General features: G+C 40.7%; 1 protein-coding gene across 1 annotated transcript in view; it reads right to left on the reverse strand.

Moving 5' to 3' along the window:
- Positions 1–14,124: 14,124 nt before the first annotated feature.
- The window catches only part of RGS22 (regulator of G protein signaling 22), an 81,636-nt gene continuing 77,253 nt past the window's right edge, over positions 14,125–18,507 (reverse strand). The window contains exons 25-27 of the mRNA XM_063131319.1: positions 17,419–17,529; positions 16,169–16,277; positions 14,125–14,270 (exon numbers count right to left, since the gene is read on the reverse strand). Coding sequence (XP_062987389.1) covers positions 14,125–14,270; positions 16,169–16,277; positions 17,419–17,529 — 366 coding nt within the window. The remainder of the gene's footprint in view (positions 14,271–16,168; positions 16,278–17,418; positions 17,530–18,507) is intronic.

The following is an 18,507-nucleotide window of genomic DNA, read 5'->3' on the forward strand; positions in this document are numbered from 1 at the left end:
ATCCATTACCTTGACTACGGCAACGCGCTCGGCTCAAACTTGATGCAGAGGCCAACTTCGCCAAGCCCGAGCCCAAAGCTAGGCGGGGCTAGTCGTGGAGGAGCCGCGCTCTGAGGGGATCCTTCAGAAGTCCAGGAGGAGGGCTCGGGCGGGATCCGCCCGCTAAAAGTGTTAAAGTTGGCTGCCATCCTGTGTCCATTTACTTAGGAGTTAGCGCCATTGAACACTAGTGGCACTTGCTTCTGTGTAAACCTGAATAGAGTGACACTGTAAGCGGAGCAATTTCCTCGTTAATTCTATTTGCGCCTAGGAAGAAGTCGCATTGCACAACTCAGTGGGGGTTTACTTTTGAGTCGGCACGCAAAGCTCCTTCCTTCATTCGGATTATAAAAGGGCAGCACATATACTTCCAAATCAATCAATCAATACACTAGTATTGGTATCGAGTTCTTGAAAAATATAAACATTCCAGTATAGTTGATATGGAGAGATTTGCCCAATGCTTAATAGAAAGCGAGTAGAGGGGTAGTCCAAATCCCTCTGGAAGTGGAAAACTTCTGAGACCCCCTCTTCACTCAGCCCTGATATGTTGAAACTCTACATATGCACTCTACCCTTGCTGAAGGCACTTTTCCCCCCTCTTCATGCGGCTGAGCCCTTGGCACGAATTATGTTCTGGCATTCCCAGTGGAAACATGACATTTTCACAACTATGATAAACGAGGTTTAAGGTGCAATCCTATGCAGCACATTTAGACAGAAAAGATGTCCTACAACTCCCACCATTCCCCAACCAGCCATGCTGGGAATTGCAGGATTTAGTTCTGTCTAAAGGGGCATAGGACTGTGCCCTCATAAAATTAATTGGGCAGCAAATATCATTTCACTGGTTTACAGGACTGCTACTTAATACTTGTGAATGTGATAAGGTAATCAGAGAAGTTGTGTGCTTGTGTGTAAGAGAGTGAGAGAGAATATTTCAGGTCTTGATGTTAATTTTCAGATTTATTTATTTCCCATGGAGATCTGCTTGGCACATTATCTGGACCATAAGGAAAGCTGAGCGAAGGAAGATAGATGCTTTGGAACTGTGGTGTTGGAGGAAAATTCTGAGAGTGCCTTGGACTGCAAGAAGATCAAACCAGTCCATACTCCAGGAAATAAAGCCAGACTGCTCACTTGAGGGAATGGTATTAAAGGCAAAACTGAAGTACTTTGGCCAAATAATGAGAAGACAGGATACCTTGGAGAAGAGGCTGATGCTAGGGAAAGTGGAAGGCAAAAGGAAGAGGGGCCGACCAAGGGCAAGATGGATGGATGATATTCTGGAGGTGACAGACTTGACCTTGGGGGAGTTAGGGGTGGCAACGGCCAACAGAAAGCTCTGGCGTGGGCTGGTCCATGAAGTCATGAAGAGTCGGAAACGACTGAACGAATAAACAACATTTTAATGCAATTTAAAATAAAGTATTTCTTTATTTACAGTCAACAGACCAATATAAAACAAGAAGATACACCATTATATAAAACAATACAGAGTAGGGATAAAAAAGAAGGAGTGTTACAAAATCACTAAAGATACTAGATTGTTGGTTTCTGAAAAGGGAACAGAATTGGGTTATTGGAGCCTAGCATAGTGAAAAAGGGAGGGATATATAGATAATAAAATTGCTAATCTGTGGATTTAAACGCAATCAACATCCATAAGCGATCTGGTGCGGATGGCCAAATTCAGGAATTTGGCCACCTGCTCAGTGGTAGATTTACTGGAGCCCTGAAGTAGACTAATCAGGAGTGACTCAGGGGATCGTCCAGGGAGACATTGCATAATAGGACATAATAGGTCTTTTCTTGCCTGTTGGTAAAAATTGCAATGGAAGAGCACATGCAGAATGGAAACAACATGGAATGTTGATGGAAACAACAAATTGTTATCCTTTGCAGACTGGGCAGTCAGTCATCCTATTTCAACGTGTTTAATTTTCTGTGTTTTATCAGATGGCTAAAGTTGGACTTCTTTTTGTTGTGGTACAATGTCTGATACTGCTTTGACAATGCTGCTCTTTTATTCAGTATTGTTTTCACTTGGATGCTCTTAATTGTTATGTATTTTGTAATTTGTAGTTTTATATTTCTATGATGTTTTACCTCATTGTTAAGCCACCTTGAGTGCAATTCACAGAAAGCCAGCATATACATTTTTAAAATAAATTACTAGTTCTTATTATTTGCAGTTATAGAAGGAAAGCTTTGTTGACAGTGTGCTTAGCAAGAAATAAACCTGCTCCAAATTTGTGGAAATGCTAATATGTGTGTGTATATATAAACTTTAATTTTATCAACATTATTTAAAAATATCTTTAAACATATTTAACTACTTGTATTCAGCTATGTTTGTTGTGATAAAAGGATACTTCCAGGTGAGGCTTTTATCTTTCAATCTTCCTGCTTCAAACAAACACGGAATTTTAGAAGGGGCAGGGGATTTAAACAACGTTGTCTTCCACCTGTAACCCCTCCATATTTCCCACAGCAACTTCCATCTTTTTTCTTTCCACAAAAATAAATAAATAAATAAATCTGCTAAGGAGGGAAAGATGGAATAGAGGTAGTGCTAAGAACCCTCTGTCTGAAAGCTCCCAAAGTACCATTGAAAGGGTTGGATACAGATTTAGGTGCAAGCAATGGGGCTGGTGAACTTTCCATCCCCCCTCCCCTCCAGCCCATTGAAAATGCTACACAAAGACTTGGAGGACTCTGCTGAATGGGGTGAGCTATGGTGTGTGGAGGTGATAGGAGATCCCTGAAAACCAGGTGGAGGCACACCCTTCCAAATCCTGGATCCAGCCCGGATAAATTTAGTTACAACCAACTTGTTCTACTGGTTTCAAGGGGACTTTTCATGACTGGTTTTAGCTGGATTGATGCTAAGTTTTTTATTATTTCACATTTACATCATCTTAGACCTTGGATCACTTCAGAAAGCTCTGAGCTAGCAAATCTCCCATAAAATGTGTTATAGTAGGCACTGCTTTGTGTTGAATAAAACAAAACGAAATGAAAAAAACAAGGCTAGTTGCTAGCTTTATATGTGCCACAATCAAAATCAGATTTGCTTCTTTTGTCTGAGCAAGAGTGAATTCATGACAAATTCTTCTTGCCTTAGAGTTGACATTAGGCCAGAGATGTTATGGCACCATTAAAAATTGGTATTTTAAAGTGGCAGTTAAATAAAACAGATATCAGAATCAGAACATGATAGCTGTATCATGTATACTGTAAGTGTTTTGCCATAGTACAAACTAACTTGAGACAGATGGATCATGTTGTTTTTGCCATCTTACACTTGTGGTCACTCTTTTTTGCCAGTGATACAAATTCATGGCTTCCATTATTCAACTTGGGCTCTATGATCACAACAATATTCTTTGTAACATTACTGGCTTTTAAGATTTAGGTAACTGTTATCATGACATCATGGTAAGGGAGTGGGGGAAAGGTTCCTGTTTGCAAACCTCCAATGCATCAGGCTTTTTAAAGTTCAGACTATACTTGGCATCGTGGTTTTTTTCATTGCAAAATGGCCTGTTTCTACTTTATTGTTTTGTTAGAAAAAAATCTAATTAAGAAATAGTGGATCTCGTGTTTCCTCTGCGTTGACATGTTTGAGCTTAGTGATTAACAAAACTGGCAATAGATAACAGTGTAAACAATCCCAGTTAAACATATTTTGATTAAATGAATTTTCCTAAGGCACACTTGGCCACCTTCAGTATGGTATGATATGTATACATAATGCAACAAAATTGTGGCATCCTCCATTTCCCACCCCCAAGCAGAAGGTATGAGATTGCTTCAATCCTTAGCCTCCATCCCGGTATTAATTAGCTTGTCTCACCAACCAGAGCTGTAATATATATAAATGAAATTCTAGAAAGGCATCAGCAAGAACAAGATGTTGAAGCCAAATGGAAAACATGAGCCAGTAAAAAGGCTGAACCAGTAGAAGTGCAAGCTTGGCCTTTGAAGTTGTTTCAAGTACTTCATGCTTTAATTTTGGGGTAATCGTATGACGATGGATACAATATATATATGCAAGAACAGCCTTTGTAAGTTTTGGACCAACTGGAGATGAATCAATGTGTTGATGGTTACCAGTGATTGCCAGAGCCATTGAAAGCATTAGTTGTTGTTACATTGGATTTTTAATCGCCAGCTTGAGAAAGATTTGTGAGCATGGATAGTGCAAGTTTCCAGGGCCAGCACTTTTTATGGGGTTAAAGCACTGAGCTTCATAGAATGTTTAACCCAGATAAACCCAGATGGTCTTGGTTGGTTTGGCAAAAAATAAAAAATCTAAACTTGTTCATATCAGATGTTTACATAATTTGTTCATTGTAATGGGCCTGTTTGTGGTCAATTTACCATGAAAATAAATCAATGATGAGTGTTCATGTGACAAGCAAATTGTTCACAATCACTCTTTTAGGCCATGTTCACACAATCATGCTAAATCCAGGATAAATGTTCCAGACAAATTGCCTTATCATGATTCCTGACTCTACTTTCTGGTGAGATCATACGAATGCCTGAAGCTGGTTTTTAATATGGAGTCAGACCATTCAGTTCTTGGCATCTCTAACTAAAGATGCCCACGATTAACCTTACAAAAATTAGGGGTGTCCCCCCCCACCCCTCCCTTCCTGTTTCAGAGATAGAAATGGCCACCTTCTTTTTACAAGCAAGAAACAACTATTCTTAGATGAATAGAAACACAGGGTTCGGCCCATATTGGCCTTTCTGTGAACAGAAGGCACTGGAATCCAGTGCAGGCTCCCCTCTGGAAAGAAGGGGCATGGATTCTCCTTCCCCGATTCCCCTTCCCCCTGTAGCCCCTTGCATTGCTTCTCATGCTGGTCTAGAGTGTTCTCCAGCTGTCCAGAGCAGCTTTTCGGGAAGCACAGGGAACTGCAGGCAGGAGGAGAAATCACAGAGTTTGCTACCTCACTCCATTCCTCCAGTACAAGCAGAATGCCACCAAGTGCTACTCTAGATCCAACCCAATGAACCACAGAGTTCAGAGAACTCAAAGGTAATCTAATCCAACTCCATGCCAATGGTGGAAATGCCTGATCAGTGACCATCCAGCTTCTCCTTAAAAACCTCTGTCACTTTCTGAGCAGACTGTTCTATTGTCAAACAGCTCATAGCATCAGGGAATTCTTCCCTTTTAAAACCTTTTATTGTTCACCCAAAGGCAACAAAGAAAACACAAAGTCATAACAGTTGACTTTTAATATTAGGTCTGGAGTTACACAGCTCTTGGTTCCATCCATTGGTACCAGCAGGTGTGGGTCAGATCCTTCAGAGGGCAAAGAAACAAAGACACACTTGAGGGGGATTGGTTCTGCTTTATTGCATATGTGAATCGATTGGATACGTGTAGAGGCCTCAGTACACAGCCCATCACGGAGAAGGCTGATCCATTATCTAATGCAAACATCCTTGCCTGTAATGCGTTCAGATGTGCCATGGGCACACTAAGCCAACAAAAAGAAATAAATGAAAAAAGACCCAACATCTATAACATCTTTGTAACATGCCATGGAATTGGAATTTACTACCACAAGATGTGGTGATGGCCACCAATTTGGATGGCTTTAAAAGGGTTTGGATAAATTCCTGGAGGAGAAAGCTATCAATGGCTCATAGTCCTGATGGTGATGTGCTACCTCCAGTATCAGAGACAGTAAGCCTATATACACCAGTTGCTGGGGGACATGGGTGGGAGGATGAATTGCTTGTGTGTCCCTGGGCTGGTTGGCCACTGTGTGAACAGTGTGCTGGACTAGATGGACCCTTGGTCTGATCCAGCAGGGCTACTCTTATGTTCTTAGACCAGTATTATCTATACTGACTGGCACTGTCTCTCCAAGGTTTTTTTCAGCTGTACCTAGAGATGCCAGGGATTGAACCAGGGACTCTTTGCATGCAAAGCATGTGCTGTGCCACTGAGCTATGGCCCTTCCCTTCAAAATGGCTATTATATTGCCCCTTGGTTGTCTCTTCTACAGGCCAAGCATACCCAATACTGTCAAACCTTTCCTCATAACATTTGATCTCCAGGCTCCTCGCCATCTTGTCGCCCTTTTCTGGACACATCCCAGTTTGTTCATCTCTTTCTTGAGGGGTGATGCCCTGAACTGGTCAGGTTTTACTCTGGTTCTTCCCTTTGATCCAGAAGATGTCTCCACCAGTAGCAGAATTGTTTCTTCCAAGAACTGGCAACCCTACCCCTAAGATCTGCATAATTCTGTGCCTTTATAAGGCTTTATCTAAATACTTTAGACTGAAGCTGAGCATTCCTATGTTCTATACAGTGCAGACTGCTAGCCTATCCTCTTTTTCTCTCCACATAGCAAGCACTACCAGGCTCCTTCTCAACCTCCACAGCTTGCTCTGCACCAATAGTTGACGACTTAATGAAGCTTTTGCTTTCACTTGATCTGTTTCATTGAATGCTGTGTGCTCTCCCAACACAGCATGGAAGCACACATGTTCAACCCCAATTTTTCAAAAATAAGTTTTTATTAAGTTTTTTTCATTTTAACATTACCAGAGAGAGAGAGAGAGAGAGAGAACAAACAACTTTTAAAATTGTTCATAGAGTTAGAAAATAGGTGAAGCTTCAAAGCATATAACTGCAGTTTGTTTTCACGAAAATATCAGTCTACCCAATATTAAGATCAAATCAGTGGTTTCAGCTTGTCTAAGACAATGTTCTCTATTTACAAAAGAAATCAATGGATGTCATTTTTAATTAAAATTATCTGGTTTGGCCAGGTCTCTGGATAAGTGTATGTGGTTTTTCCATTAAAGGAAGAACTCATCTGTGTTGATACCATAAACGTGCAGTAAAAGTGCCATGACTTTTGCCGTGCCTAGCAATTTCCAAATGTGCAGCAGGGATAAGCAATGTGATAAGAGCCTTATGAAACAGATCTTTTAACTTGTCTGGGAAGATGCTTTGCAGAGAAGGCCTAGGGATCTAGTTGAATGGCTTGGCCTGTTATTTTGTCGATATATCTGATCCCAGAATCTAGAGATTACCTCATAGGCCCACCACATGTGAGAGAAGCCTTGCATTCCACAATCTTACCAGCAAGTGGAGAAGGAGTATGATATATGTGGTAGAGTTAGACAGTGAAAAGCCAACAATGGGTGAGTTTTAAAGAAATTTCTGTATTCCTACCACAACTGTTTAAAAGGATGGACAGCAACAGTCATACCCAAACCCCAGTCTATTACTTGAAGATTGGATAATTGTGCTATTCTTTTTTTAAAAAAAAATCGGGATTGCTGAGCGTGTAGTACATTTCTCTGTAGACTGGATCTAGGGCTTCTCCTGCCAGCCCAGTAATTCCACTCTGCCAGCTGTATTTTTCTGCCAACTGCTATGTCTTTCCATTCAGCAACTTATGATGCAATCCTACATTTGTCTCTATATATTATTGCATATGTGTTATGCACCTGTGCAGAACAGTAATTTGGAACATTCTAGAGCTGAACAGAGTTTGGGTGGGAGTTCTGCCTGCTCCCTCTACACATGCTCAGGGTGTGGCTCTGGCCTACCTCTTAGATCCAAGTCCTCCATAGTGGAGGAATAAAAAAAGATGAGCCAGCAAAGCAGGGCAGAGGCTGGGTTGTTTGAGCCCACAGATGACCACTCCAAGAACCAGTTACAGGTAAGCAACATGTCCTTCTTTGTGGTCTGACTCACACATATGGGTGACAGAACAGCTTTGTCCATTTTCTTCCGCTGCCCCCTTACGCCTGGAACGCTCTTCCAGAACATTTGCGAACTACAAGTTCAACCACAGTTTTTAAAGCTCAGCTAAAAACTTTTCTTTTTCCTAAAACTTTTAGAACTTGATTTTGATCTTACTTTTATACTGTTAGTTTTACTCTACCCTGTGCCTATTTGGTGCATTCTTTTCCCCTTCTTATTGTTTTATTATGATTCTATTAGAATGTAAGCCTATGCGGCAGGGTTTTGCTATTTTATTGTTTTACTCTGTACAGCACCATGTACACTGATGGTGCTATTATTATTATTATTATTATTATTATTATTATTTATTTATTTATTTATATAGCACCATCAATGTACATGGTGCTGTACAGAGTAAAACAGTAAATAGCAAGACCCTGCCGCTTAGGCTTACATTCTAATTAAATCATGGTGAAACAATAAGGAGGGGAAGAGAATGCCAACAGGCACAGGGTAGGGTAAGCAGGCACAGGGTAGGGTAAAACTAACAGTATAAAAGTCAGAACAACATTAAGTTTTAAAAGCTTTAGGAAAAAGAAAAGTTTTTAGTTGAGCTTTAAAAGCTGCGATTGAACTTGTAGTTCTCAAATGTTCTGGAAGAGCGTTCCAGGCGTAAGGGGCAGCAGAAGAAAATGGACGGAGCCGAGCAAGGGAAGCAGAGGCCCTTGGGCAGGCGAGAAACATGGCATCAGAGGAGCGAAGAGCACGAGCGGGGCAATAGTGTGAGATGAGAGAGGAGAGATAGGAAGGAGCTAGACCGTGAAAAGCTTTGAAGGTTAACAGAAGTTTATATTGGAAGTTTATATTGGATTGAATAATAATAATAATAATAAAAGTTACTGAAGGAGGGAGATGTAGAAAGGACCATCCTGTGAAAGGCTGTATCTGCACAAGCCATGATGTCTAGGTGGTAATGTTTGGTGAAGGGAGGCAGATGACTGAGCCCAAGTTGCAGCACTGCACAGCTGTGCAAGTGGAATGCTGGACGGCACTGGAGGTTGCTATGGCCCTCGTTGAATGGCCTTAGTCGACAAAGGCAGAATGGGTTTTTTGTTTAGTCTTGGATTGGGATGCTTCCACAATTAGGGGGTTAGGAGTAGAGTGTTTAAAAAGGAAAGAACAATATTCTTCTTGAACACTATATAGATTTTCTATCTTCCTAGACATAGGGGATACTGTAGATTTTGACCGTGAGTGCCTAATAACATGCATGAGTGTTGGAAGCATGGGAATAGCTACTGGGGTTCTGGTTGTACCTTCTTGTCAGGCAGGAAGTACAACTATTTAAGAATTTGAAAATAAGCTCTGTTGAGACTATGGTCATAACAATCTAGATTTTGTCTGTATTTTGTTTGGGGGGGGGGGAAATCCCATATATAGCAATTAGAGAATAAACATTGTGAGACACAATAGATATTTCTTTTTTATTATAAATTAACAATTATTATAATTTCAAAGAAAAAATCACACATGGATTTGCATTGCCATTACCTTTGTCATTCTGATAAGCAATAAACACAAATCCATTCTGTATAAGTTGATTGTCAAGTTGTCTTTCTTCTGTAAATCAAACTAACAAGGCAATCCTATCCATTTCTATTCAGAAGTAAGTCACACTGAGATAAAAGGGGCTTACTCTCAGGTAAACAGGTATGGGATTGCAGCCTCAATTAGTTAATTTGGACATATAAATTGTATCCCACAGGCAAAAACATCCCCAAAACAAACATTAGAGTGGGCAAAAGTCACTTTGTTTCTACTAGCTGCAAACTTTTGTACTTGGTTCTAGATGCATACATTTTGGAAAGGGTACATACTGAGTATCTGGAACTTTTTGAGCATGTTTATTTAAATAAACACATATTTTTAAAAATGCACACTGCATAGCAATGAGATTAAACTTTAAGGATGGAGGTGCTTACTGTCAAAGGCCCCAACCTGGGTTTGGAGGTGTGTCAACCAGGTCTGGATGGGGCTACACTCCCCCTGAAAGACTGCGTTCACAGCCTGAGGGTGCTCCTGGATCCGTCACTCCAAATGACAGCCCAGATAGATGTGACAGCCAAGAGTGCCTACTATCAGTTTTGGCTGATATGCCAGCTGCGCCCCTTCCTAGAGTTGGAAGACCTAAAGACGGTAGCGCACGCGCTGGTAACTTCAAGGCTCAATTTCTGCAATGCACTGTACATAGGGCTACCTGTGTGCCTAGTCCAAAAACTTCAACTAGTTCAAAATATGGCAGCCAGATTGGTCACCAGTACACCTAGGGGTGACCATATTACATCAATTTTAAATCACTTCACTGGCTGCCAATTAGTTTCCAGGAGAAGTATAAAATGTTGGTTACCTTTAAAGCCCTACATGGTTTGGGTGCAGGTTACTTGTGGGATTGTCTTCTCCCGTACAATCCGCCTCGCACACTCAGATCCTCTGGGAAGAATTTATTTCAGTCAGCGAAAACTAGGCTGACAACCATTACCCAGAAGACCTTCTCTTCTGCCGCTCCCAGACTGTGGAATGGCCTGCCAAGAGAGATTCGCCAACTTAACAGTCTTTCTGAATTTTAAAAAGCTATAAAGACTGATCTCTTCCAGCAGGCCTACCCAGTCTAATTTAAGATGTCTGGCTGTTATTTTAATAATGTATTAGTTTTATATGTATTATAGTTTTATGTATTTTATAGTATTTTTGTATTTGATGTTGTTCCCCACCTCGATCCAGAGGGAGAGGCGGGTAAGAAATAAATATAGTAGTAGTAGTAGAGCTGTCAAAGTTCTTTTCTTAAATAGTCACATAGTAAATGAATGTATCGGACACAAATGGGACCATACTTAAAACAATGGTGATGCAAGCATCTAGTACACTTAAAAACAACAACTAAAAAACACTCTATCCTGATTTACAGATGACACAACTGAACGATACAGTGGTTTCATGCTGTAGTCTTTTGTACTGTAACAAAACAAAAACAAAAAAACAAGACCACAACCAATTAATAGTTATATTTGATGGAATCAAGAAAATAAAACCATGTCTTAAAAAAAACCTACAATAAATTTGTTAATCTTTAGGTGAAACAAGACTTTGTTTTGTTTTAAATAGCCATGTAGCACTAAAACACATGGGCCAAAATTCAAAGAAAAAGACTTTTTAAGTTCCACAGATTTCCAGTTCAGAGACTTGAGTACACGCTTCATTCCTCCACAGAAATCAGTTGGACACAAAAGTAATAACATAGTTGGATTATAACTATACTTCTATCTCTCTTTTGATTGTACATGGATTCCTGACTATAAGCTAGATATATCAACATCAGCATTCATCTGTAAATTACTCTGGAGGATTTAAACATCGATAATGCAATGAATGAGTTACAGTCAGTCATGCAAAATTCTACCCATGCACCAAAGCAATTACATCTCTTTTATGACAAGCAAAAAAGACATTCACTTACACCACCTCCATCAAGGCCACAAGGGAAACGGTTGTTTTATTGCATGGGTAGATAATTCTGCAAAGCTGGATAGTATTCATGTGAAGTTTTATCCTCTCTGACATCTCTGGATAATATCCTTCATATAACAAGTCCACCAAGTATGACTCAGTACAGAGCTACTGAATAAGATAAATCGAGCCTTTGGTTATTACGTGCTTGAAAGTGTAATAGGGGACACAGAAATGGAGGGATGAATGGGTTGACATGTGAAATGGCTGTGTGGGTAAATGAAATGCAAAACTTGGGTAGACAATGGGTTTTATATTGTATATCCCTATTGTTAAAATTTGGCTGAAACTCCCCCTCCCCCCCCAAAAAAAAACTACACCTAAAAGGCTCTTTTATATATGACATTGATCCACTGCTACAGTATTTTTTACTGGGAAACTGCTCTGATTGCAGAAAACAGTCTACCAATAGAGATGAATCTGAAGCAAATAATCAACAATAAAATTCTTCATCATTTAATTGGCATGGTGAGAAAGGAAGATCAAATGTATTGGGATGTTCTAGCACCTGCACTTCAGCCCAACCTACCTGTAATCTATAGTAAGAATGAGTGGTAGCTTCAGACCAATATGACAAACGTTAACACAGACCTTGCAGGGGATTGCCTCCACCAGTGGCTCTTGCAATTTACAAACCCCACCCATGGGACATATTTGCCACGTACGGAGCTATGACCTTGACTTCAGGATGGTTCTGTGCTCCTGTTACTGACAATTCAATATGCCAGAAAGCAGAAGGTGGTGCCTTTGTATCTTTGAAAGCAGAAATGTGGTGGCACCAAGAGACCTCCCGCCAACATAATTCCCAAACATCAGCAAACACCAGCAGCACAATGTCACCACTGAGCCCCTCTGTCTCCCATCTGGATCCCACCCCCACCCCTGGCTCTGAGCTGCAGCAAGAGGAATATTTCAAAGGGAGGTTGAGCTCCCGAGTCAGACTTCTGTTCCATCTAGCCCAGCATTGTCAACACTGACTGGCAGCTGCTTTGCAAGGTTTCCTAACCCTACCTAGAGATGCCAGGGATTGAACATGGGAACTTTTGTATGCAAAGTGTGTGCTCTGTTACTGATCTATAATCCTTCCCCTACAAATACTTTGCGAACTGGTTGATAGACAATCCCTCCTTCCCAAAGGAAAAAGCAACAGAAAATAATAGCATAGTCTTCCCCAACCTGATCCCCTCCAAATGGATTAGACTATTACTCTCATCACTCCCAGCCATCATAGGCAATGGTTATGGGAGTTGTAGTCCAACACTCACAGAGCGCACCAGGTTGGAGGAGAGTGTAGTAGCACAATCATTAAGGTCGATGCCCCCACTGCCACTGAACAAACTGGAGTTGGTTTCTCCTCTGTTACTGGCTCTTTTAGGAGGTGTCTCTTAATCTTCTCTGAAAATTAGTGCAAGTGTTGCCCATATTTGTTTATTTCTGCAGTAGACTATTCCCAGAGTGGCTGCAAATTCATAATTTCTTCATCGCGTTCCTTATTTAAAGTTTTGGAGTTTCTGTGGAAGGAGGGGAAAAATTCACAGCATTAATACACTATGCAATGAAGTTTGACAAATATATACCTGCAAGAAAGAAAAGTAAGAGATGATTCTAAGTGCTTCTTCATTTTGATCAGTTAAGTTATACACATTTTGGTCCCTTCCCTACCTAATGGTGTTTTTTTTCTGGTTTAATCTTTCTTATTATTTCCAACCACTAATAAATAAAAAACATTACAGAGCAAAAAACAAAACAAAAATAAACAAACAAAAAACACAAAAATAAAATGTTCTTCCAATATTCTCCCCAGCAAAAATATGTAACAATGTTATTATTATTATTTTCGTACTCTATCACTGTCAAATCCAATTGTGGGCACTATTTTGCCCTTCCATCTTTGTGCATATAGAAATCTTGCAGCTGTCGTCATATATAGGAATATAGTCCCACGATTCTTTTTCATCTGCTCATCCATAAATCCCAAAAGAAAGTATTCTGGTTTCAGTTGAATATTAATTTTTAGGATTTTTTGGATTACAGAATGGATTTGTATCCAGAAAACTTTTGCTTTTTTGCAGGTCCACCATGCATGGTAGGATGTTCCTTCCTGCTCTTCACATTTCTAGCACAATCTTGATACCCCTTTATACATTTTAGCCGCTTTTGCTGGCGGCATATGCCACCTATACATCATTTTGTAAAAAAATTCTTTTAGATTAGTACTTAATGTAAATTTTAGCCCTCTTGTCCACATATTTTCCCATTGTGCCATTGGTATACTATATCCCATATTCTGGCCCCATTTGATCAAACATTCTTTCACTTGTTCTTCCTCCATCTCAAACCTCAATAAAAATTTATAAATTTTAGCAATAACATGTTCGTCATTCGTACATAATTCCTTTTCAAATTCTGACTTTGTTGTTTCAAAGCCACCGGGTTTTTTTTATCCATTTTAAACCTTTCTGACATTTGCACATATTCAAACCATTGACGTGCAATCTGTGCAACCCTTTTGTCAACCCTTCTCTTGGCTTTATTTTATAAGCCCCTTGCCACGGTTCTAAAATATTGTGATATGTCCACCAATTGTAACTACTTATCCTCTCCCTTCTTTGGTATGCTTCCTGCACTGATATCCATAAAGGCATTTTTTGACATAGTCTAAAAAAATGACACTTCTGGTTTGAGTGTTGGCTTACAACATCAACAACATTTCAAAGCATTTGTATTAGCAATAGGAAATCACTGCTGACTGAGCATCTAATGACATAAATTCCAAACTGGAGAATTAATTAACTCCCTTGAGACATACTTCCATTCTCTTTGGGTTGGTATGGATGGTGTTGCTTTACAAACGCTGATGTGAAGGTTGATAGCCGACCGGGTTTTTCTGGGACCTTTGGGTGATCACTCTTCAGTGTGAAAAGGGTTGAGAGACCTGAATAACAAACAAGCAAGCAAAATGAGAACAGTAGAAAAGGCCCAAACATTCAGAGAGTAAAATGTTAAGAAATGCATCTAATCTTTTATGGTCAGCTCAACACAATGCATAGAACAAAACTGATGCTAAGATATGTGGGACAGACAGTAAGAAGACGAGGTGCAATGGCATAGGAGGGGGCGTGTGTGTCAAAATGTTACCATTCCGAATCCAGACACACCATTCCATTCCACCACACCCTGTAGTTTTCCATTTTGTTCCCCAACATTCAGTCAGCTTTCTGTGGCCATTAGCACACGCAGTACTCATTGGGACTGTTTGTGGGGAGTGGGGGAGGGAAGGGTCCCCCCATTAGGATTTCTTTCTAAAGATTTTTTGTATTTCTGCAAACCTTGGGGTTTCCCCAAGCTTCCTTATACTGCCTTCTTGTGTGTATGTGGACCTGCTTTGGCTCCATAAGCAATGGCATTCAGCTCTGAAACAGAGGGAATGATGGGCTACCTGATAATAATATTGGTGGATGTGCTCATGACAATATTAGGTTAACATCTGCAATGTGCTTGGTATTGAGAACCCAGAAGTATCATAGTTCCTGCTCTATGAAATTTCAATTCCAAATAAAATGAATTTATTTAAAATATTTATATCCTGCTTCTCCATGTACTATGTATTTTGGTAGCTTTTGGGGGGGGGGGTTTCTCTGGAGTCATTCATCCAGAATAATCATTTTGGTTCTGGACACGAAATCACCAACTGGATCTTTTGTTCTGTCTAATGGAGTGGGCTCTAGTCCATGAAAGCTTCTGCTATAATACATCAGTTAAGCCTTTAGGAGTTTGGCCCAGTGGAGGCTGGTGGCTCTGATTTCAGTGTGGCTGTGAATCCATTCTGGGTTTCAGTCAGAATCAGCCAAAACTTTAAAGGAGCTATCCAAGGTTCTGAACCCAGTGGGAAGGAGATGCCATTTAAATGGCAAGACAATCTCTATGTGACTTCTTACCCATGTAAATCATGCTCCCAACAGCCTGCCAAACAGCTGTTTGGTGGCCTGTCAGGAGTGGGACAATGTGCCAGGATTGTGTGCTGGGATGACTCTCCTTGCATGCTGTCATAGAGATGCTCTACATTTTTTAAAAAAAATGCTGTTGCCTTACTGGGGCTTTCTGCTTTTGTTTTCTTTCTGGGATTATGATTGGCACCATTATACAAGCAGCCACATAGTTTGAAATTGAATGCTTCCTCTCTGTGTGCTCCATTCACTTTAATGAGGCAGTGCCATCTAGTGGCATAATTATACTGTAATGCTGGCTTTACACACTGGGAGATCCCACTATTTCCTGGATATTAGTACATTGCCTCTATTTTTTTTTAAAAAAAGCAAGATTTCCAGGGGATAGTGTGGGAGATGTCCTGGATGTTGACAATGTCATGTAATGGACCTGCAAACTCCTGCAAGTGGACAATTATGAGCAATAAATGCTCATTTAGAGGTCTTAATACAATTGCAGTAGCAGCAGCAATAAGTCTAGCATTGGGAGAAGCAACAGTAGCTTGGGCACCTGTGGTGGGTTGCATAGAAGGCCGCCAAGGTAGCCCATATGTGACCTGGATCAGGGGTGGGCAACTTTGGGGGCTTGGGAAGCCCATTTCAAACCCCTGGAACTTCCCAGCAGCTGCACCACTGCTTTATGCTGCTGAATTGCAGTGGCAGCAGTGGCAAAACAATTGCACATCTTGTTTTAAAGTTAAATTTGGCCTTTTAGGCCACTATCATGGTTTTCATCTGGACCACGGGTCTTGTGCTGCCCACCCGTGGCCTATATGGTGCATCATACCTTTAGTAATTGGATCTATAACGAACTTTCTCTAGCCACAGAACCTGATGAAAATCTGACCTGAATAATGTGATGATGCTATTGATTTTTTATCTAGATCATCTTGAATCTTCAGGAGAACTCTTTCCTGCTGGAGAGCTTCTATGTACTTTGAATAAGTCCAGGACATCTGCAAGGGCCATTTAAACATTAAAACAAATAAACAAACAAACAAAGTTAGTCGTGGCATATAGGTTTGATGGGCAACAGTCCATTTTAATAAAGGGTGGCTTTCATTATACAGTAAGATAATGTCAGCAGTCATTGCCTTTAAAAAACTTAAATTATTAAAGTGATAAACAGTGCAATCCTATGCCTGTCTACTCAGAAATAAGTGCGACTGAGTTCAAGGGGACTTACTCCCCCTTAGGAATGCAACCAAATAAGAATATTGGCCCTACATGTGAGGGAGCCACAAAAACCCCTCTTGTGGCACCGTACCATTTGAAACCTGCAAGGCCCATCTCTGATCCATACATTCTGCTGACCTGCAACTTTTTAGCCTGCTTTGGTTCCCATTTATTTTGCACAGCAGATGGGGCTAGCAGCAGAACCATTTATTGTTTGCACTTGGGCAAACAATCCGATGGAATGCAGTTGTCCCATACAGTATTGTCTGTTCTCCAAATATCTGGTTTGGTCATAAAATGCTGAATGGCAGGCAGGAGAAGGCCCCATGTAGATGGAGCTCAAATGCTTTCTGGAGGCACAATTCCACCAGGAAATTCTCGTAACCAACAAGCCCCATTAAAATGAATGGGAAGCAGTCCCATTCCTTTCAATGGGGCTTGCATGGGAGAGCTTCTGAGTGGCTTGCCTCAATTGAGTATGGAGTTTTAGGAGTCTCAGATCTAAGTGAACATAGACACTTTCCTTCCACAGATGCCTTGAATTTGACTTTGGAAGAAAGCATGGGAGTGGGTGTAGATTGAGGTGTCAAACTAAAATGGGTTGGACGACTAAATTCCCTAAAAGTCAGTTAACTTGGGCTATACCCATAACTTTTCACTAAAAGATGTTCACTGAATTTCACCCCAAACCCATCAATTCCACTTCAATTAGATAGTAGCATTGGAAAAATCAGAGGTTTTTCTGCAGCTCTGACAGCTTCTCTGAACATTGTTTATAGCCTGAATATGATGATAATAGATACGAAGCAGACAAACATAATATTTTGTTATGGCATGCCACAGCAGTATCAAGGAGGAAGCATCTCCCAATTTAGCTATAGTGTAATATTAGACACAGCCTATAGTTTAGAATTCAATCACCTGTCGCCCATATCCAGAAAAGCTTGGTGTAAACGAAAGTTCACTTTTACTCATTATAGACTCAACACCCCCATCTGGCTTCTGAGACGTTACAGATTTCTTCATTTGTGCCTAGTAATAAAAACAAAACAAAACTTTGTATTAATTTAAGCTTAAGGTGGGTTAAAACTTCACGATGTCATGTTTCAGGGAAATTTTACAGCTTTACTTCACATCCCCTTAACTTCCTTTCTTTTTTCTTATTAAAATCCCTTAGATCAGTCAAGAGCAATCTCTCAGTAATTCCACCTGTTTGAAAAGGTGGAGTAGATACAGGAATGTTCTTGGACGCTGCCTTCAGCTACAGGACTCCCTCCCCTTAGAAGTGCCTGTGAACCAGACTGCACATCTATGAACTCTGGAGACGTCAAACAACAGGGGAACCAAGAGCTTGGTATGAGGCACAGAGTGGACAGTTATACAATATGAACAAGCATCAGACACAGGATCTAGACAAGAGGACACGAATTTGTTTTGTGTGTTGTTTTGTGCCAATTCTGGGAATGGGAGCCAGAGCTGAACAAAGGAGAGCTGGAGCAAAGGTATTCAATAGGGAACAATTAACCCAACAAGGGTCCAGAGGAGACTGAGGGTGCTTCCAACCTAGTGCTACCACTGAAAAGGCACTGCACACCTATTCCAACTTTTTCTCCTTGGTCATCATTTTCTGGTAAGAAAAACGATAGAAGAAGTAGGAAAAACACAGGAGGGTTACAAATTGAAGGTAACATCATCTGGACCTCCAATAAAATTCCTTATTTTGAGGCAGGTAGATTGTAGGATAAAAGCCTAATCTGGAAGCACCCTGAGAGGCTCATAGCCTCACTGCCAGCGCTTCCTCATCCTGGTCATCTACTTAGTCATTGTTTTCAGCTAGATTGCCTCTGACATCTTCCTCTTCCCAAGCAGACCTTTGGCAATAGAGCTTCCGGGCAGCCAAACATAAGCTCCTATGCTGACTGTGGGCTTCCCACTTGGCCTGCTGCCACCTTATTCTTGAGGACTAGAGGACAAAGGTGGAGAATCAGGGATCGAAGCAGGGCTTGGGAT

The sequence above is a fragment of the Elgaria multicarinata genome, chromosome 7 (genome assembly GCF_023053635.1).
Source record: "Elgaria multicarinata webbii isolate HBS135686 ecotype San Diego chromosome 7, rElgMul1.1.pri, whole genome shotgun sequence".
Lineage (NCBI taxonomy): Eukaryota > Metazoa > Chordata > Lepidosauria > Squamata > Anguidae > Elgaria > Elgaria multicarinata.